This window comes from Drosophila santomea, chromosome X (assembly GCF_016746245.2).
Source record: "Drosophila santomea strain STO CAGO 1482 chromosome X, Prin_Dsan_1.1, whole genome shotgun sequence".
In the NCBI taxonomy this organism is placed as follows: domain Eukaryota; kingdom Metazoa; phylum Arthropoda; class Insecta; order Diptera; family Drosophilidae; genus Drosophila; species Drosophila santomea.
In genome coordinates, this window is record NC_053021.2 from 1,680,499 (window position 1) to 1,698,922 (window position 18,424).

General features: G+C 49.9%; 7 protein-coding genes across 9 annotated transcripts; 2 read left to right on the forward strand and 5 right to left on the reverse strand.

Moving 5' to 3' along the window:
- Window positions 1-2,573: 2,573 nt before the first annotated feature.
- LOC120455646 lies at window positions 2,574-3,662 on the reverse strand. Its single transcript, XM_039642037.1, has 4 exons — window positions 3,528-3,662; window positions 3,397-3,458; window positions 3,217-3,334; window positions 2,574-3,026 (listed from the first exon to the last, which is right to left on the reverse strand). The coding sequence occupies exons 1-4, from the start codon at window positions 3,560-3,562 to the stop codon at window positions 2,939-2,941; spliced, it is 303 nt and encodes a 100-aa protein (XP_039497971.1). The 5' UTR covers window positions 3,563-3,662; the 3' UTR covers window positions 2,574-2,938.
- Window positions 3,663-3,806: 144 nt separating this feature from the next.
- On the reverse strand, window positions 3,807-6,472 carry LOC120457072 (coatomer subunit delta). Of its 2 annotated transcripts, none has more exons than XM_039644251.2 (8): window positions 6,271-6,472; window positions 6,103-6,142; window positions 5,817-6,040; window positions 5,347-5,759; window positions 5,088-5,282; window positions 4,718-5,031; window positions 4,538-4,649; window positions 3,807-4,480 (listed from the first exon to the last, which is right to left on the reverse strand). In XM_039644251.2, exons 1-8 carry the CDS (start codon window positions 6,271-6,273, stop codon window positions 4,186-4,188), a joined length of 1,596 nt encoding a protein of 531 aa, XP_039500185.1. In that variant the 5' UTR covers window positions 6,274-6,472; the 3' UTR covers window positions 3,807-4,185. The 2 variants fall into 2 exon arrangements, with proteins under 2 accessions (XP_039500185.1, XP_039500184.1); XM_039644250.2 differs by having other exon boundaries at window positions 5,088-5,285.
- Window positions 6,473-6,806: 334 nt separating this feature from the next.
- Window positions 6,807-10,443, reverse strand: LOC120457069 (nucleolar protein dao-5). Its single transcript, XM_039644248.2, has 5 exons — window positions 8,862-10,443; window positions 8,465-8,803; window positions 7,729-8,398; window positions 7,405-7,662; window positions 6,807-7,345 (listed from the first exon to the last, which is right to left on the reverse strand). The coding sequence occupies exons 1-5, from the start codon at window positions 10,411-10,413 to the stop codon at window positions 7,060-7,062; spliced, it is 3,105 nt and encodes a 1,034-aa protein (XP_039500182.1). The 5' UTR covers window positions 10,414-10,443; the 3' UTR covers window positions 6,807-7,059.
- A 120-nt stretch (window positions 10,444-10,563) lies between these two features.
- On the forward strand, window positions 10,564-11,522 carry LOC120457074 (mediator of RNA polymerase II transcription subunit 18). Its single transcript, XM_039644254.2, has 3 exons — window positions 10,564-10,839; window positions 10,904-11,190; window positions 11,253-11,522. Exons 1-3 carry the CDS (start codon window positions 10,715-10,717, stop codon window positions 11,492-11,494), a joined length of 654 nt encoding a protein of 217 aa, XP_039500188.1. The 5' UTR covers window positions 10,564-10,714; the 3' UTR covers window positions 11,495-11,522.
- Window positions 11,519-13,422, reverse strand: LOC120457070 (peroxisomal targeting signal 1 receptor). The gene has a single exon (XM_039644249.1). The coding sequence runs from the start codon at window positions 13,323-13,325 to the stop codon at window positions 11,652-11,654; it is 1,674 nt and encodes a 557-aa protein (XP_039500183.1). The 5' UTR covers window positions 13,326-13,422; the 3' UTR covers window positions 11,519-11,651.
- Window positions 13,423-13,436: 14 nt separating this feature from the next.
- LOC120457068 (protein MMS22-like) lies at window positions 13,437-16,954 on the forward strand. The gene is made up of 2 exons (XM_039644247.2): window positions 13,437-13,891; window positions 13,947-16,954. Exons 1-2 carry the CDS (start codon window positions 13,563-13,565, stop codon window positions 16,933-16,935), a joined length of 3,318 nt encoding a protein of 1,105 aa, XP_039500181.1. The 5' UTR covers window positions 13,437-13,562; the 3' UTR covers window positions 16,936-16,954.
- Window positions 16,955-16,991: 37 nt separating this feature from the next.
- Window positions 16,992-18,199, reverse strand: LOC120457073 (serine/threonine-protein phosphatase Pgam5, mitochondrial). 2 transcript variants are annotated; one of them, XM_039644253.2, is made up of 2 exons: window positions 17,573-18,199; window positions 16,992-17,503 (listed from the first exon to the last, which is right to left on the reverse strand). In XM_039644253.2, exons 1-2 carry the CDS (start codon window positions 18,128-18,130, stop codon window positions 17,195-17,197), a joined length of 867 nt encoding a protein of 288 aa, XP_039500187.1. In that variant the 5' UTR covers window positions 18,131-18,199; the 3' UTR covers window positions 16,992-17,194. The 2 variants fall into 2 exon arrangements, with proteins under 2 accessions (XP_039500187.1, XP_039500186.1); XM_039644252.2 differs by having other exon boundaries at window positions 16,992-17,506; window positions 17,573-18,198.
- Window positions 18,200-18,424: the final 225 nt, after the last annotated feature.

An 18,424-nucleotide genomic window follows, 5' to 3' on the forward strand; every position in this document is an offset into this window, starting at 1 on the left:
TTCCCCAATCCGATGATTCATGAGCGTCAGCTGGTTTTTATACCTGTTACTCGTAGAGTAAAAGGGTATACTAAATTCATTGAAAAGTATGTAACAGGCAGAAGAAAGCGCTTTCGAAAGGGGACATTATTTTTTTGAAATTTTTTGTTGTCAATTTCTAAGAGTAGGCCAAAAAGAATGTTGAATGTGAGCTGAGTAACGGGTATCCAATAGTCGAGGAATTTTACTGTAGCGTTCTCTCTGGTTTAAAAAGAAGTCGACGTCACTGTGGCATATTTTTATATTTTGAGTAATTTTGCGTCACCTGTTGATCAGCCTACCTCTTTGCGGCTTTGCTATAAAAAGCAAGAGATTGCTGCCCATCGATTTTCGATAATCCCCAATGAAGTTCTGATCGCATATCCCATGTTATAGAATGTGCACGATGACGTGATAGTTGGCGTCGACCGAGGGAATTCGGAGACCGCGATTGACCGCACTCTGTCCATGACATAAACATCCAAGATCAAGATGAGATGTTAAACCCAAAAATCAAGAAAGGCTAGAGTGTAATCGAGCTATGGCGAAAAAGTCATTGTTTTGACGATTTTTCTTTATAACTTGGCAACAAAACGGCGCACATCCGTAAAAATGTATGTTTTGCACACCTAATTATCATAGCTATCGACCCCTAAAATTTAACATTTTAATCTGTGAACGCTATCCGATAGGAAATTTTATTACGAGTTCAACGATATATGGCATTCCATATTCAGATCAATATTTTGAATGCTGTGAACAAAAAACTGATAATAATATTCGCAAAAAAAACAGAAAAACGATTTTTGGCAAAATTTCAATATGTACGATAGGTATTTTAAGCATAACTTGGTTAAAAATGGTCCGAAAGTTAAAAGAATTACATTTTTGTACTCCTAATTACCAATACTAACCAACCAAATCACTTTTGGACCGACTTCGTTAAAATAATTTTTCGCCAAATTTTCGCATATGCGAAAAATGGCTAAAATTTAACATTTTAATCTTCGAACGCCACCCAATAGGAAATTTTATTACGAGTTCAACGATATATGACATTCCATATTTAGACCATTCCTTTTAATTTTATAAACAAAAATCGTATTATTTTGGAAGACTGTTCATCCTGCACCTTGTTTCTACTTTATTTTTGTCGCTTCTTATTACGACTTGTGGCGATGTTCTTTGTTTATTTAATGCATTGTTTCTCGTATCGTTAGTAGTCGGTAATGAATCAGATAGTGGATCAGATTATTTGTGGATCAGATCAGATTTCGCTATGTATGTATGTGAAAAATGCAGCACCGTACTTTGGAATTTCTCTTCGACTGCAACGTGAATCATCTCGCTGTGGAACTTTCGTTGGGTTACCTTAACCAGTTTCCGCGTCGTGCTTTCAGTTCTATAAAAACGAAAGTGAAGCTCACAAATGTGGGTTAATGTTCGCTGCGTTCGGCACTCTGTATATTCACGTCAATTTCTAGAAGTAGAAATTAAATGGTGTAATTTCAAAAATTGGAATACTTCTATAATGCCTTGTGTTTTTGGGGCCAACGCGGCGTATGGGTAATAAAAGTTCCAAAGCAGGAGAATTGTAAGTGGGGTTCTCCATGTCTGACGGACGCGAACAAACACGGAGATAGGTCATCAGTGGTCACATGGGGATCCATCCGAGTGAACGCTTAATTCAAGTTGAAGGCTTTATTGAGGCGGCTAAACAAACGCACCTTGGTGCCAATTTCGGTGCTCATTTATTGTTTTTGTCATGTTTTATCAACTTTGTTGTCTCTGTGGTGTTTACCTTGCACAGCCGCAGCTTTTCGACACCCACGGATATGGAAAAAAAAGACATAAAAGAGGCAACGACGGAGGCCTAGACGCCACACGTGGGTCGCCAGTGCCCCTGGTGAAAGTTCAAGGCTGCAACAGGTAGACACAAGGCACAAACAGAGTGGGTTTACCTGGCAGATGTGCCCGAATATCCGAGGCGCAAAACCAACCAAACGAGCTCCTCCTCGCGGCGGTGGCACAAGGAACATGGAACCAGGGATTGGAGATCTGTGATAGATTTTGGACGCAACACCTCTTGTGTACGGCTACTTTCCAATTACAGCAAACGCCGCCTAAAGCGAACGAAGGCATGGAAAGTTAATGCCAATCAACAAGGACTTCGCAAGTAAATGTACTAACATTGCGATTAGTTATTGAAGTCTGAAACAATCTCTCTTCAATTGAGCAAGCCCGCGCTATTGAGGTTCGACTGTACTGTGGATACCAAGGCCCGTAAGTTGCGGAATGCGCTGCAATTTGTCTGCTGGCACTACTGATACCGCTGCATTGTTACCGCCTTGTTGCATGCAGCATGCCACGTCCACGCTCACGTATGTGTGCAACTTCTTACATGACGTGGGCGCTGGCATTTCCTCGATGCGGTGCACCCAACCCGAAATGCAAACCCGGAAAATGTGCAAGAGACTGCAGCACGAAGCGCACCACGCCGTTATGATTGAGTAATTACGTTTGAAAATCGAGTAAATGGCCAAGTTCAAAAGCTCTTAGCTGGCTTGCTTCATCGCTATAAATTTAATTGGTGTATATGGTGTGTTCACTTTCTGGGGCTTAATCGTACAAAGTCATTATGTATGTACATGTTGATGGCGCTAGACTGTTTAAGACAAATAAGATCAAGTAACAGCAGTGCTTAATGCGTAATTCGTAATGCTTAATGCTATGCGAGTCGTACAAAACAATGCTTATGGTTATCGGTTAGAATGAGAGACAAATGTAAAAGGCGCTGCCATCGGGCGAATCGAGCGAAGCGGGCGCGACTTTGAAGATATATGTATCTGTATCTAGCTTTGTATCCGTATCTTGACTTGCGTATTTGGCCTGAGAGTTGCGATTGAGGCCCCAACATTTGTTAGTTGCTGGTGGCGGTCGCCGATGTACCCGTCTGCTGCTTGAAGATAACGCCCGTGATCTCGCCATCCTTCTGGATAACACAGCGTCTGTAGGGAAAAAAAATGGGTGTCTATTAATACACAGCAGAGCAATAAATCGTTGGCTTTGAAAGATGACTGCTTCAGCAGACTTTACTCTTGATCAAGTAAAATGAGAGTACTCGATTGCAAAAGGAGCCTAGAATGCCTAGCACACCTCCCCCGAGATACGCCTCCTCAGGTCCTTCTTTCCACTTACTTGTTCCCGCTGTAAAGGCAAATCGTGGCCGGAACCGTGGCATTCGGCTCCAGCTTGGCCACCTGCTCGGAAATGGCCATTCCGATGCCGGACACGTTCGGATCAATGTCTCCCTTGGCTGCAAAGATGCATCGGCATTAGGCTATGGCCACTGATTAACCGGCAACGATCGATACTCACTGCCCAAACATAATCCCTGGCGATTGGCCAGCAGAGCTCCCACAGTGTCCTGCCGTGCGGCGCTGCAAAAATGTTATGCACAGTATGTTATTCACAGTACTCTCTGGTAACGACGCATTAAGGATCCTTACATTTCCGCCAAGACCTTCTCCAGTTGCTGCTCCATGGGCGATGTCTTTATTTCGCGACGTAGAACACCTCGAGCAGTGAAAAAACAAAGCAAGAACAGAATCAAAACAATGGCCAGTGTGACCGCTCGCCGAGAAGACTGCAATACCAACAAGCCGGACGTTAAGAATCCATGCACAGTGGGCACCACTTCAAAAACGTGGCTCAAATTTATTATGCGGTTTTCAGTTAAAAAAAAGATGAAAAGTTTGCTTATAGTAAACAATCCAGAAACAATGCACTTTGGTGTATATTATATATGGTTTATTCATAGCATTTTACATACAAAATACTCCAGTTGAAGGGGTGCGTCGAAGCACACGAAACAAAACACTGCAATCGCCAACTACAACTAATTGCAATTAATTTATTTGATACCGTTATACGCAGCGCTTGGAGTGCACGAAATTAGTTTAATTAATTGGTTTTGATGGTTTTTCTTTTTTTGGAATCAATTACTCGCCTTGAGAAGCTGTCTGCGCCATAAATATTTAAAGTTCAAACATGGAAAAATAATTTTCAACATGCAGCAGCAGTTGAATTAATTGCATCGCATCGGATGACCCCGGAAAATTATGTATATCTATGTACTACTTAGGTGGGCGTGGCCAGCGGCGCGGCCTACACGATCTCGTACTTCTCCACAAACAGAATCGATTCGCTAGAATACTTGACCGTCGCCTCGCTGTCCACCTGCACCACATCCTGGGCCACCACGCCCGCGTACGGCGTTTTCGAGACGAAGGACACCTGCAAGGGGAAGAAGTCGCCTGGAATGGAGGCATTGCAGCTGAACTCCATGGAACCGGACTTGTTGGCGGCGTCGATTATGGGAATGTGCCACTGGAGCACATGCTTGCGTGAATCGTAGTTGTAGGTGCCGTCGTACTCTGCCACCGAAGGCTGCACATTCATTCTGAGTGTGAAATTGAATGAGTAATCTTGTTCACATCTATACAAACACTGCACTTACGGCAAGGGAATGACAATGGCCACATCCTGCAGCTCCAGCTGCTGCGCCTCCAGTTCATACTCGATGTTCACATCGCATCCACCTTCTCCATTATCCGATGGCCAGCAGTTAACTGGAAAAAAGCGAGAAGCACAACCACGTGAATGAGCGAGACGCAAGTAGTGGTTGTAGTGAACTTACTGGTCAGTGGGATGGCCGACTCGTCCTGCGAGACGAAGCGCCACTTGAGCACACCCACGTCGGTGTTGAGGGGAAACGGTTTGCCCAAGTTCTTTAGTCCAATGGTCGTGCGCGACTTAAACAGCTCCTTGTCCACGTTGGGATGGGTCTGCAACTGCAGGCCCTGTGTGTGGTTGGGAGACAGCTTTAGCAATATGCGGCCGTATGCCTCGTCCGTAATGCGCAACGTGAGAAGGCCCGAGTTCTCAAACTGCTGCACGCCACCATCACGTCCCAGACGCACTACCAGCTTGTCCTCAATCTTGAGATGTACACTGAAAGCAGGTGTTAAGCATTTAATAATGAACTAAACAATCATGCTGAAACCCACCTCTCTTTGTGAATGTCCGACGCAATGGCTGCCTTGGCTGCTGCACTGGCGCTGGCTGCAGCACTGGAACTTCCAGCGGGCGGCGCCGGTGCCAGATTGGCTATCTTCTCCCCCTCGTTCTTCAGCTGATCCACAAAACTATCGACGTCCTTGGACTTGCCACCCAACTTCAGGGCATTGCGGGAAGCTGGTTTACTGCTGATGAAATCGGAGCAATAAGTCCAGAGTCAAGATGAAATAGAGGAGAGAAAAGACTTACGCAGCCGCCTTGGATTTAGCGTCCACATCGATAGAGGTGATGCCGATGTTGGCGCTTGAGGCACCGGAGCTGCTGCTCACACCGCTACTGCCAAATCCGTCGGCGCTAAAGCCGCCGCTGCGGCCGCCCATGCCGCTCAGGGAGGGACCACCCCGTTTGCTGGCTTCCATGCGCTGACGCTGCAGTTCCTTGGCCTTCTCGCGCATCTTCTGGCGCGCTTCACGCTCCTGGGTCTGTCGCACTGCCTGGTAGACCTTCTCCTCGTGTGAGTCCATCTCTACGAAGGTCTTGATCTGGGCCAAGTTGACGCTCTCCCTGTAGCCCAGTGCCACGATCTCGTCGAAGGCAAAGATCAAATTGAAGGCGTTCTCCACTATCTCCTTCTCGTCCAGTGAATGGCTATACTCGGGAATCTGCAAAGGTTGGGGCTGATCAACACTGAGGCTTCAGTACTTCCGTATGAAACTCACCACTTTCGAGAAGAGGCGCAGTGTCTCCAGATCCTCCAGAATGTTGCTGGCCTTGGTGGTAATGAGCAGCATGTAAAGTTTCTCCATCGGCTGGTAGACGTAGCGCACTGAGTCCGTCTCCACGTAGGTATGCTGCTTGCCAGCGGTCATCAGCTTGGGGAAGGCAGCCAGCAGACCCTCGATGCGTGCCTTCGTCATCTCGACGAACTGACGTGACAGAATCACTGCGTGTACATTGCGGGTTAACTAAAGGGCTCGTTTCTTAAAACGCATGCAAGCCACTCACCTTTGCCATTCTTCGTGCAGACAGCCGCAGCAATGAGTACCTGCAAGTCGGATAGGTTTAGTGATAATACCGGAATACAATAACCCCCGCCCCGATAAGCCCCAAAATCGCCGACGTGTAGGTGTGTGTGCCTGTGTGTATTTGTGTGCGTAGGTCGGAGGCTCTTACCATTTTGCTGCTGTGTTTCACGTTTTAGCCCTGGAAAATACTTCGCGGATCGGATGCGGACGGCGCAGGATGGACTGCTGCTACGGATCAGATTTGCGGGGCGATAGAAACGTTGTTTTACAAACAATCCGCGTAGCTGACGTGTTCGGTTCTGCGCCAAATGTTTACGGTGGCTTTGTGTGAGTGCGGGTAGTGTGACCAAAGCCACTGCGGAAACGCAGCGGTAATGCGCCTCTGACCAAAAAGATTAGGCCGTGGGATACCCTGGCATTATATTTATTACTGTGTCTGAAAAATTACTGTGTGCCTAGCCCTTTCAAAACTATTACACTATTCACTTGTCATCTGTGTAAATCCTGTAGGATAGATGATTTCAAGATTGCGCCAAACATTTATCTCGCAAGTTGTACTAGGCATATGTTAACTCTTAAACAAACATACTCTTTTAATGAAACAAGTAGTGAGTTCAAGCTTTACATTTACCAACACCGCCAGCCGGCACCGGCTATCCAAAATCGAGCTACGCAGCACTAGCGTTTAAATGTTCGTTAAATTTTAATGGAAACCATACTTCTTGGTTAAGAAACAATATAATACATTAAACAAAATATACAGGTATGGATTTCGCATAAACTGAGATCTCACTTAAGTTTTTCAAATTGTCAATGATATAAAAAAATGATTTATGGCTTACAACGCCATTAACAGGAGAAAGCAAAAACTGAAATGAGCACCCAGCCAATTGTCGCTAGTTTCCAGCTAGTTAAACTCCGCGTCCAGTGTCAGTGTTTATACTCGGCTGGCGATCGATGCCGCTGTCTCTTCCTCTGGCTGACCCTTCTGCTTGGCATACTCCACGCTTAGGATGCGCATCACCTGAGTGGCGGTCATGTTATCACGCTTGTGCTTCTGGAAGTTGTCCTTTACGAACTTAGCAAATCCCTTTGCCTCGCCGGCCGGCGTGGATACGGTGTTTCCCTGCTTGTCCTTTTTGTTCAGGAACAGTGTGATGGGTCCCCGACAGATCCTGCAGCGCAAATCCTCCACCTTGCGGGATCGGGAATGAGCATGTGAACTGTGATGCGAAAAAACTGCATTACAATAACATTCTTTGTATCTTTTAGGAAAACTTACGCTTTGTCGCAGCTTAGGCACTTGTAGGTATACTTGAAGTCAATGCTATAGTTGTGACAGACCTTAATCTGCGGTAGATCGGGGAACTTGTCGTTGGCTCTTTGGGCCCACATCTTCCACACACGTCCGTGTCCACCCTCGCCATTGAACACCCAGGCCGCAGCATGGCAGAGTTCGTGTATCAAGGTGCAACGCAGGCGGTCCGCGGTAGTCAGCACTTTGACGCTAAGTTCCACCACGCTGCTACGCTGGTTAAGTCTGTAAACGAAATGAATCAGTTGAGGTTAAAGAGGATATCTGATTATCTCTTTCAGAATCACCCACTTGCGCTTGTTCATGCACCGCCCGGCAGTGTTGCGCAGCAATTTGGACCAGGTGATGGGCACATCCAGATCGTTGTTGAACACCTGAGCATTAAACATCTTGTACAGGTGATGGGCCAGCTGCTCTTTATTCCTTGCGAAGTTTTCCCGATAGAAGAAGGCCTCGTTGTCCGCCCTATCGCGGGCCACTTGTCCCTCCAGGGATTTCAGGAAGCCGCATTTGCCGCCGGTTCTAATGGGTGAGAGTTCTTTCTGCTTCCTTGGTTTGCGGGCAGTGGATTTTGGCGTGGCAGTTGGTTTTGGCGGGGCGGTTGTTTTTGGAGCAGTGCCCTTAGGCGGAGCCGTTTTTGGCTTAAGCAACTTGAGAATCGGGCTCTGCTGGGGGTTTGGCTGATCTTGCTGCCCAATGCCAAGCTGCTTTTTTACTTCCTGCAATCGCCTGTGGACTGGAGTGCCGGGAAGGTAGTCGTTCTCCAGTTCATCGAGCATGTCCAAGTCCAACGCCCTGTCAACTATTTCTTTAGCTTGAATATAGTTCTCAAATCCAGCGTTAGGGGTAAAAAGTTGGCGACGAATGTTTGTCTGGGGCGCAGGCGTGGCAGGAAGTTTCGCTTTAACGCTGGCGCGACAGGAGCGTAGTATATCGTCCAGGCGGCGGTGACATTTTGGCGCTGGAAAGAATTACACAATCCCTTAGATGCACCAAGAAATAATTAAAATATAAGTTGAACTCTTACATGGCGAGTCCTGGTCAGGATTGCTGATCACCTCCACCTCGTCTTTGGTCAAGTCTAGATAGGTAAGGTCGCCGCGCTTTTGCTTGTTCTCCTTGCCTGAAGCACTGTCGCTATCACTACCGCTTTCACTGAAAGTGGCATCTGCATCCTCATCGTCGGAGGCGTCTGTTCCGCTGTCAGAATCTATGAGCTTTCGCCAGCGATCCTCGTCCACATGATTGGTGCGCGGTCGTGTCAATGGCTTTTGAGGCCGCGGCCGCCTCTCCGTTTGGACAGCGCGCACGGCAGGCAGGCGAGTCGAGTTTAAAGGTGTCTGATTTGTGCGCAGGGCTTTGGTAACTGCGGATAAAAGTGCGTGTTACTCGAAGGTTGGAGGATATTTAAAGTAAGTTCTTACATATGCTGAAGTCGCCGAGAACACTTTCGTCTGGCCTGGGATTCTTCTTTTTGACGGTGGTTACCGCTGTTGCTTGAATATTCCTGGGTTTCAGGGGAGCCTTCTTCCCACCACTGCCACTGGAACGCTTAAGAGTGCGGATCACATCTGGTGTTTGCCAAGACTTGCCGTACAATTGATTGAGCAGTTTTTCTGCGTGGGTGAGAAACTGCTCATCCTCGGAAGCATCATCCACAGACAGCATGGATTTTTGGTGGACTGCCTTCTGGAGCCCCTGCTGATGGTGCTCTTGGAGCTGCACCTCCTCCGAGCTGGGCAGGGACTTCGTGGCCCTGGGCGAATGCTCATCCTCGTCCTCCGCCGAACTAGACTCCACAGCGGGAATGCTGATTTTAATGTTTATCTTCGCTGAAATATTAATACTGCTGACTTGAATTGAACCGTGTTCATCCCCTCCCGATGTCGAGGAACCAGAGCTAGCTCTTTGCGGCGTGTGTTCGCCCTCGCTGCTAGTTTCCGGTATTTCAATGGATTCATTTGGAACGGGGTCATTGTCATTGTCGTGGATAGTGGAGTCATGAGTCCCAGAGCTATCAGAACACAAGGTGTTCAGTTCAGTGTCATTGTCTGCTAAACGCTTGCTGCTGTCTGTGGGCTCAAGATCCTCCGATCCGAGAGTATTCGCCTCCGTTTCGTCGTCTGCCAGCCGCTTGCTGCTATCCAATCGAAAGGAATCTGCTGAGCAGATGGTATTCGCCTGCGTATCGTTGTTCGCCAATTGTGTGCTGTTGTAAATCGGCCTGGTAACGGGTGGCTGCCAGGCCTCGTCGGTGGGCGACATGGATTCGGTTTCCGCCTCAGCTAGACGCGATTGCCGCTTGCTAGATGAGAGGGGGGATGGTGTCAATGGACCATTCCACTCCATCTCGCGTCGCTCGATCGACACATCGCGCAGAAAAGCCTCGATGCGCTGCACTTTTTCGGTTGTGAGCATGGGCTGTGGTATGTCTTCCTGTTCGGGATTAGGCACACTTTCCCGTTCGCTCACTGCCATGCTATCGGGCGGCAAGGGTTCTTCCTCATCCTCGCTAGAATCGGATATGGTGATGCAGGAGGCGGCGTCGTCGTCGTCACCGGATATGTTCTCCTCCGTGGTGGAGGAAATGCAAATGGAGATCTCCGGCTTGGTCGAGTGCTCTTCATTCAAGGGCTGCACAGTCAAGTTGCTGATGCCGGCGGACAGGAGCTCTACGTCGCCTACATCGGCCACATCCTGGCTGCAGCTCAGCTGCAAGGCTTCCATGTAATCGGAGTTGTCGTCCATTGTATCTGCCCCGCAGGTCGGAGCACCCACATTTTCGCGCATGGGATCTGCTTGCAGTTTTCTTATTTCCCGGGAATTCCTCTTTTCTGGCTGATCCTTCGGTACATGGGACACCTGCTGTCGTTTTTTTTGGGAGGATAGCGTCAAATTGGCGAACTTTTGATTGAAGGGAACTTTTACTGTGCTCGGATCGACCGCATTGAAGAGCCTATACTTATGATCCGCCATTTTGGGGGCGTCGTTGGGGGATTAACGGTAAATCAATCTTTAAGAATATGCTTTAAATAAATTCGTATTTGACAATATTTTGTGCGCGTCGATTTGCATTTATCGTTATCGATGGACCATTCGATTTTCTGGCATCTAGCTGGAGCTGTCAAAAAATGCCTAATACGGCATCACTTGTGAAACGAATTACCCCGAGAAAAAATAACGATAAACATAAACATAACAAAGCCGGTTTAAAAACCAAACTGTGCTCAGTTCATTTAATATCATATCCTAACAAACGAACAAGTGAACTAAAACAATGGCGATCGTTTCATCGGCCCGCGAATCCCTCTCCCACGCGATGAACAACCGCTTTCTGCCCAACCTGGAGTACTTGCTGCAGGGATCCATCCTGGACTCTGCCGTGGAACACTTGATGCACAGGTGGGAGACCCAGCGTCAGATTTGAATCGTTTGCACACCTACCTAACCGCCTCACCACCATCAGACTAAAGGGACTCTGCGACAATGTGGACACCTCGCCGGAGCCGTTTCACGACCTGGAAGTATGCATGAGCCTGCGCCAGCCCAATGCCAACCAGCCACTGCTGCTTCGCGTGCGCCGAGCGCTTGGTCGCGATGCTCCCTTTCAGATGCGCTACCTAGGTAACCCCGAGGTGGATCAACGGCGGCCCACATTGGTACGCAGCTGCATGGACTGCGCCTGCACCAATGGCATCTTGGAATTCCTCACGGAAATGGGCTTTCGCCTAGAGTTCGAGTACATAGCCAAGGGTTGGGATCATCTATTGCGCTTGAGTTGCCAAAATGCATAGTGACAAACGGATTTATTTCAGGCTACATGTTTCGCAAGGGTCGCATGAAGATCACCGTCTCCAAGCTCATCAAAATTGTGCCCGGCAAGCAGCAGGACATGGCCAACGAACCAATCTCACAAAGCTACATAGTAGAACTCTCTGTGGTGGCGCCCACGGGGCAGGAGAATGTCGGCGAGGAAATGCGGGTGTTTGCCGAGCAGCTAAAGCCTCTCGTGCAGCTCGAGAAGATCGACTACAAGCGACTGGGCGGCATGCCGTAGTTTATAATAAAGGTGCACTCCGTATTTATCCAACAGTTATTTAATTGCTTAAATTTAAGAAAATAGACAAATTTATACAAAAAATAAGAACCGAGAGGGAATGATTACACTACCAGAGTGAAATTTAGACACCACAAGAGCATGACAGGCGGACTGGTTAATCCTTGAAGGCCTCGTTAAGAGCAGCCAGATTGCGATCGCTCACATGACTCTGGAGATCACTGCGACCCATCAGTGAAATGACCATCTTCAGGGTACTCCAGATGGACTCGGACATCTGGTTCTGCCCTCTAAAGGTGGCCGCCATCGCCTCATTGGGCAGCTCACGGGCGGCGTTAGTGTGCGCCTGCATGGTAAGCGCTGTCAGTAGGTGCTCCACGGCTTCCTTGTAGGCCTTAAGGTTCATGCAACATACGCCCACATTGTAGCGCACGCGGATGAAGCCCGGTTGGAGCTGCAGCGCCTGCTGATAAGCCTCCACCGCCTCAACGGAGCGCGAACCGTTGGCCAAACTGGCGCCCAAGCGGTTCCATGTCTTGGCATTTTGGGGATCCACCTGCAGTGCGGACTGGTAACAGTCGACCGCCTTGTCGAACTCCCCGGAGAGATTGTAAAGCACACCGAGGGCATCCTGGACGTTGGCATCCACCTCTGCCGGGTGCTGTCGAACTGCCTCCAAGTAGATTTGTTGCAGATCGCGCAGCTTACTCGGACCAATCAGCGAGGAGGCCAACGATGTGCCCTCGGCCTGAAGCTCCGGATGGGCTGCGACCAAGTGCTGATACTTCGGATGCACCGCCAGCCAGCTGCACAGCATACGCACAGCGTTGTTCTGTAGGCCCTCATTGGTGTAACACGCGGCCAGGGCCATCAGGACCTGTTGATTGTCCGGTTGCAAATCATAGGCCCGCTTCAGTGCCGCAATGGCCTGCGGATCCATTTCGTTCTCTGTTTGCGAAGTGCCCAGCAGCTGCCAGACCTCAGCGCGCTCCGGTTGCTTTTTGGCCGCCACCTCGAAACAAAGAACTGCGCTAGGTATATCCCCCTTTGCCAGGTACTCCTTGCCCTTTTCAAACGGGTTCTCCACTTCGGACATGGGGTTGCCCTCGGCGAACTCATACTCCTTGTAAGCGTCCATATTGTCGTTGTACTCCGACAGCCACGGATGCTCGTTCTCGTCGGACAGCTTCTGCCACTCGTCCTGCAGACGCTCCCAGAACTTTTCGTTGAAGTTGGAGGCGGTTTGCTCTTTTTGTTCGGTGCTGCGCTGGTAGTCGCTGATCCAGTCGTCCAGCGATTCACCCTGTGGCGCCTGTGGCAGATGATCTGTGATGATAGTCTCCATGGCGGAGTCAAAGAATGGGTCCTGTTGCTGTCCCGCCGTAATGGACATCAAAGGTTGGCGCTGCAGAGGCCGAAAGTTCTGGCTACTAATCAGCGGCTCGTCGAAGAACTCCTGGGCATGCTGCAGGTCCTGCTGCTGCGCCTGCATGTGGATCATCTTGTTGGGCAGGGCGGGTGCCAGTCCGCGTGCAAAGTCCTGTCCCCACTGCTCCGCCTGTTGGGAGTGCATCTGCTGTTGCGGGTTCCCGTGAATGTTTATATCCCGCATCTCCTGGAGCAGAGTGTCCATCTGAAATGACTGCGGCGGGGCGGCAACCTGTCCCAGAAACTCGTTAATCAACTGGTCCTCGGGACGGGGAGCTCGCTCGAAGTGCCGCTGCACATAACCCTCATCCTTGTGGGCAACATCGCGGGTGAACTGTCCGCCCAGCTGCATGAGAGGATTAACTCCGCCGCAGTCGCCCTCGACCAACGGGCGGAACGACATGGTGCTCGAAGTGGAGATGCTACGTAACTGGGGCAACCAACGATAAGAGAAGGGGCCAAGTCAGGTCCAAAACAAAGGTCCAAATGTCACAAAGATTATCTATTTATCGGCCGTTATCGAAGCTATCGGCTTTCCGATAGTGTTGGAAAGCGCTTTAATGCTATTGAAGAATATATCGCCGCGCGAAATCCAATCCTCAAGAAAATTGGTTTCAAAAACCAAATCCCCGCCTGCACCATGGACTACGACCTCTTCCAGTCAGATGACGACGAGGAGATCCTGGCCGCCTTCACCCAGGCTACACAGAAGCAGGAAACCCAGAGCGCACAAGTAGATGTGGACGAAAGCGAGGAGGAGAACCTAAACGACGGTCTAGACTTCCTGCCTGAGTTCAACTGCAGCGGCCGGGACACTGTGAAGAGCCAACTTTTTGAGGGAGGCTTTCTGGGGAATGGCTACGCCGAATTGAACCCGCCCCGCTGTCGACTGGAGAATCTCTGTTTTGACTTTGTCCAGGGCCAGTTGGCGGTTGGCGCAGTAAGGAACTATCTGTACGGGGAGGCCTGGTGAGTTAAGAGCTCCACTGGCAACTGGCAACAAGTACAACTGTCCCGTTCTTAGCAAGAATGTGCAAAAGCTGTTCACCGTGGTGACGGGTCAGCAACAACTGCAGGCCACGGCCACCTCCATGAACTCCGGGTGGTATAGAGTGCGAAAACAGGTTACCCACTTCTACCATCTGCTGCTGCGCCTGCGAGACAACGAACTGATACCATCAAATTTTCTTGATGGGTTTCGTCAGTTGCTTAACGATCAGCTGGATGCGGATGCCTGGAAGATTTTGTATTTTGCGGAGCACAGCAAGGGAAACGACTGCCAGGCGCCGGCATATCACCTGTATCATGGCGTGCTGGAGTGGCGCTTTCTGGATCTGCATATATTGCACGCCTCTGGGAAGGATCAAGCATTCCTGGGACAGCTGGAGCGCACACTCGACGATTTGATCGTATGTGCCGGACATCACTATCGCAGTAAACACCGCCCAGAGCTCATCCATTTCTCGCCATTCATGTGCCGCTGCAACAAGGAGCTATGGCTGCTGCTGAAACGCCTTGTTCCCAAGTGGCTGGGAGAGCGGGAGCTTGACTTTTGGATACTTTTCCACAAGGCCATGCAGAGGCATAAGACAAACCACTTGCAGGGTGAGAGCAATGCAATTTCTCTGGCATACCACGAACTCTATTCCTGGCTGCGGCTTGGTCTGGCCCGCCTCGACGAATACAACAGTGAAGGTCGCTACCAGCCGGATCACTCACCCACTGCGCCGCCACCAGACAGCTTTCAAACCGCCAATCTGCTTAAGCAATTCCTGGCGAGCCAACCGGACGAACAGCAGCGACGTGTCTATCTAATTCTACTCTCTCCTCTTCAACTGCAGCTCGGCCAGCCGGATACTGATGTGCTGTGCCAGCTGTGGGAGTACTTTCACCGATCCCTAAACTGCAATTTCAGTGTGGGTCCTGAGCTAGATCAGCTGCCGCTTACTTGCCCCAATGGAGCGGCCTACGTCGATCGCTACAGCAAACTGCTGTCGAAATCCCATATAGATGATTTGAACCTGAGCAGTTTCACCATGTACGCGTGGATGTTAGGCAAAACCTTGAAGCTGTTGCCATCGCAGGGCAGAAGCAACCAACGCCAGAAGCTACTCGGCCGCATATTCAGCAAATTCAGTGCCGCAAAACTTTTGGCTCTGAATGAGCCTGGTATTCACCATGTAATCGAGCTGTTTCTGTGCCTGCTGCTCTGCCATGAAGATCTCGGCGAGTTGGCGCCCAAGCTGCGCGAAATGCTGCTCTGCCTGGCCCTGGAAAAACTTCCTCCGGTGCGGCGGATTCTCGTAGCCAAGGGCCATATGGCCCTGCTGCTTCTGCATGCCCAACATCGCCTGTCCATGGATGATTATGTGGGCAAGCTGGTCAACCAGTTGTCCACCATACGGAATGATACAGAAGTGGGCGCCATCTACGTTAGCAACCTTCAAGCCATCTTCAATCTTGCGGATGACTTCAACCGCGGCGAGCAGCAGCTTCTTGGGCCCTGGTTGGCACATTACGTAGAAAAGTGTGGTCAGGCATCGCAGGATCGCGTATGGCAGACGCTTCACTGTTTAATCCAGCGTCTCAGCGAGCCGAGAGCTGTGACAGGCAATGCAAGTGGCATCAAGGAGGCACTCCAACAGCACATAATGCCACTGCTAAGGACCCAATACGTTAGCAGCCATAGCACATGGCTTCCAAAGCTAGCGGCCAACTTCATCGCCCTGGAAAAAGATAGCGACAAACTGCTATTGGGCTTCCTGCAGGGACCAGAACCTATTAATATGGCTGCTTCTGCTCAGTTGATGCTCCAGGTGTTGGAAGACGGTGGACGGCCTGCAAGCTCCACCATTCTCCAGGTCTGGGTGAAGTCCCTTGTCCTCCTTAACGCACAACACGAGTCTGTATTGGCTTTAATGCCCCATGTTACACAGCTAGAGGAGTTCCGACACCTAGCCATTGATCCCGCCTCCTTGGAGGGCGGGCGTGAGCCGCTCTGCGGCTTTTTTGGAGCTTTGGGAAGGCGGGCCCAGCAAGAGGAGGCTGCTGCCCACGTCCGCATGCAGTTGAGCCACAAACTGCATGCCTATGTAAATCATTTCGAGCTGTGGCTACCGCCGGACCGAAGTCGATCCGAACTGGGATCCCGGTTCTACAGCTTCTTAGCCATTGTCATCTATAATTGCCCCACTCTAGCGTACGTGCGATCCAAGCCGAGTTGTTTCTTCCACCTGGCCATGGTTCGGTTCTTGCTTACCACGCAGTTGCAGGCGGGAGTACCGCCCGAAGGTCGCCTACCGCAATTGGTGCATAAGATTTTCCCGGTGTTGCTACAAGGGATTGGTCGGCTGCCTTACCGCACGGATACATACGTAGCCAAGACCCTGGAGCAGCTAGTTCAGCACTGGACGCCGCACTTTAGCTTCTCATCCAACGCCAAGCTGGTGGCCCGTCCATATGCCACCCTCCTCCAGGCGGATGTAGAAGGAGAGCTGGCGCAGTTTGTGCTTCAGCTTCTGGTGACCCAGTTTTTGGTGGTCCAGCGGCGGAGGGCAGGACAGCATGCGGGCTTGGTGATCACCATCATGCAGCAACTGATCGAGAGCACGGGCAAGGAGCAGGAAGAACAGCTGTTAACCCTTCTGCGCGGCGTGCACATCCCGCTGCTGGAGCACGTAATGTTTGTGGACGAAGTGGACTTCAGTCGCAACCAAGTGTTTGGACTGTATAGAGTGCTTGTTTCGCACGATGCGTACAAGCGATCACAGGCGGTCAGGGATTTGTGCTCCAATCACTTGCGATCCCTCGCCGAAAAGCACCTGGCCCACTGCACCTACTTTTACTTCCAGATGCTCATTAACCTGGCAGAGCTCGCGCCGGATCTAGTGGCTCCACTCCTAACTTATGTGAGGAAGCAGGCAGAGCAGGTGGAGCTAAAACGCGGCGCTGGAGAGGACGTTGGCATACGCAAGTGTTTGCAACGGCTCCAAAAGGTCTTGAGCAGGGTTTAGGTCTACCTAAAATATGATCAAAACTGTTTTTGTACATATGATAACGCTTCTCAATGTAAAGTTAGGCATTCTATAAAAACTTTTTTATTTCAGTCGGAAGATTCAATGATTCCTTCTTTAGAGATTTACTTTACGGTGCGGCAATAATGTACATGCTAGTTACACTGTTACGCGATCTGAGCTCAACGGATTTACGTTAGGGATTGAAAATAAATACACTAAGATTGCTTCTCCTTCGGGCAGTTCTATAAACAGACGGCTAAACAACGTTTTTGACGTCACGCGGTATGCGATTAGTAAGCAGCTCGGGAGGCATAAAGCCGGAGTCGCCCAGGTACTTAATGGACACGTTGCCCGACGGACTAATGGTCAGCCAGGTGATGGAAGCGTGGTTAATGCTGATCCGCAGCCAACCCTCGGCGGGGAACTGCAGGGCTCGGCAGACGAAGTACCGGATCACGTTGCCGTGTCCCACGATCAGGGTATAGCTCTCCTTCTCTTGGTCGGGATAGGCGCGGTGGAAGTATCGGCGAAAGGCGGCCTCTATGCGCGATCCGTCGCGAAGGAACTGCTGCAGTAAAATAAAAGCCGAAAATCATGTGGAATACGCACTGGGTTGACCATTGACTTGACTTACAGATGCCTCCGGCTTCCAGTGGCCCACTGGCGGCTGAGGAGGAATAGGCGCTCCTTCACGCAGGAAGGCGCAGTTCACCACTTTCTCTTTTTCGAATTCAATCTGCTTGAGTATAATATCGGATGTCTCCTGGGCACGCACCATTGTAGATGCTACTATCTTGTCCCACTTGATGCCCAGCTCGCTGAGCCGTTTTCCAGTAAACTCTGCCTGCTTGCGGCCGCGCTCCGTGAGATGGTGCGTGTCATCCGAATCGCCCACGTCCAGATACTCGCCGTGCCGCACCAGGATAATGTGGCGCGCCTTCTTGGCCTTCGCCTTCTCCAGCTCCGCGTTGTAGCGGTTCTCCTCCTCCGGCTGGCTGTTTCGCAGTGGACGCACTAGCGCGCGTGGCTCCCGGCAATCCCAGTTGGTGTCCCAAAGGGCCCACGGATCCACCGGCTTATCACTGTTCGTCCATGAATTGTGCACAGCCGCCTGTGGGTCCCGCAGCCGCTGTAGGTAGTAAGCCGCCAACCCGGCTCCAGTGCCGCACACGAAGCTGGTTAACTTTCGCATCGTTACGGTTTTAAGTTATTTTCTTTAATTTTAGTTTTATTCCGCTCAATGGGTGCAGTATTTAAATACTGCGCATTTGGTATTCGGGTGATCCGGTTAATTGGTATATAAATACCACGCATCACTAATTAGACTATAATTAATACAAAGTAACCAAGGTTTATAAAAAATACAAATATATATTTTTTAAATTTTTTTATATAAAATAATTGTTTATTGTGTGGTCAAACTAAATGGTTCTTTAAAAAATACCTTGCAGATACTGAATACTGAAAAGTACCAACGTTGGCACTC

Bases quoted from the DNA above. Each gene is read 5' to 3' on its own strand.
- LOC120455646 (XM_039642037.1), bottom strand. From the start codon at position 3,562: ATGGAGCAGCAACTGGAGAAGGTCTTGGCGGAAAT. The intron at 3,459-3,527 runs GTAAGGATCCTT...ACATTTTTGCAG, and splicing joins GAGAAGGTCTTGGCGGAAAT to CGCCGCACGGCAGGACACTG. The intron at 3,027-3,216 runs GTAAGTGGAAAG...TTTTCCCTACAG, and splicing joins TGCCTTTACAGCGGGAACAA to ACGCTGTGTTATCCAGAAGG.
- LOC120457072 (XM_039644250.2), bottom strand. The intron at 6,041-6,102 runs GTGAGTGGCTTG...ATGTACACGCAG, and splicing joins CTGCACGAAGAATGGCAAAG to TGATTCTGTCACGTCAGTTC. The intron at 5,760-5,816 runs GTGAGTTTCATA...CAACCTTTGCAG, and splicing joins TGCGCCTCTTCTCGAAAGTG to ATTCCCGAGTATAGCCATTC.
- LOC120457069 (XM_039644248.2), bottom strand. From the start codon at position 10,413: ATGGCGGATCATAAGTATAGGCTCTTCAATGCGGTCGATCCGAGCACA. The intron at 7,663-7,728 runs GTGGGTGATTCT...TTTCGTTTACAG, and splicing joins CGGTGCATGAACAAGCGCAA to ACTTAACCAGCGTAGCAGCG. The intron at 7,346-7,404 runs GTAAGTTTTCCT...TTCGCATCACAG, and splicing joins TGCCTAAGCTGCGACAAAGC to TTCACATGCTCATTCCCGAT.
- LOC120457074 (XM_039644254.2), top strand. From the start codon at position 10,715: ATGGCGATCGTTTCATCGGCCCGCGAATCCCTCTCCCACGCGATGAAC. The intron at 10,840-10,903 runs GTGGGAGACCCA...CACCACCATCAG, and splicing joins GTGGAACACTTGATGCACAG to ACTAAAGGGACTCTGCGACA. The intron at 11,191-11,252 runs GTTGGGATCATC...GATTTATTTCAG, and splicing joins GTTCGAGTACATAGCCAAGG to GCTACATGTTTCGCAAGGGT.
- LOC120457070 (XM_039644249.1), bottom strand. From the start codon at position 13,325: ATGTCGTTCCGCCCGTTGGTCGAGGGCGACTGCGGCGGAGTTAATCCT.
- LOC120457068 (XM_039644247.2), top strand. From the start codon at position 13,563: ATGGACTACGACCTCTTCCAGTCAGATGACGACGAGGAGATCCTGGCC. The intron at 13,892-13,946 runs GTGAGTTAAGAG...TCCCGTTCTTAG, and splicing joins TATCTGTACGGGGAGGCCTG to CAAGAATGTGCAAAAGCTGT.
- LOC120457073 (XM_039644252.2), bottom strand. From the start codon at position 18,130: ATGCGAAAGTTAACCAGCTTCGTGTGCGGCACTGGAGCCGGGTTGGCG. The intron at 17,507-17,572 runs GTAAGTCAAGTC...ATTTTACTGCAG, and splicing joins ACTGGAAGCCGGAGGCATCT to CAGTTCCTTCGCGACGGATC.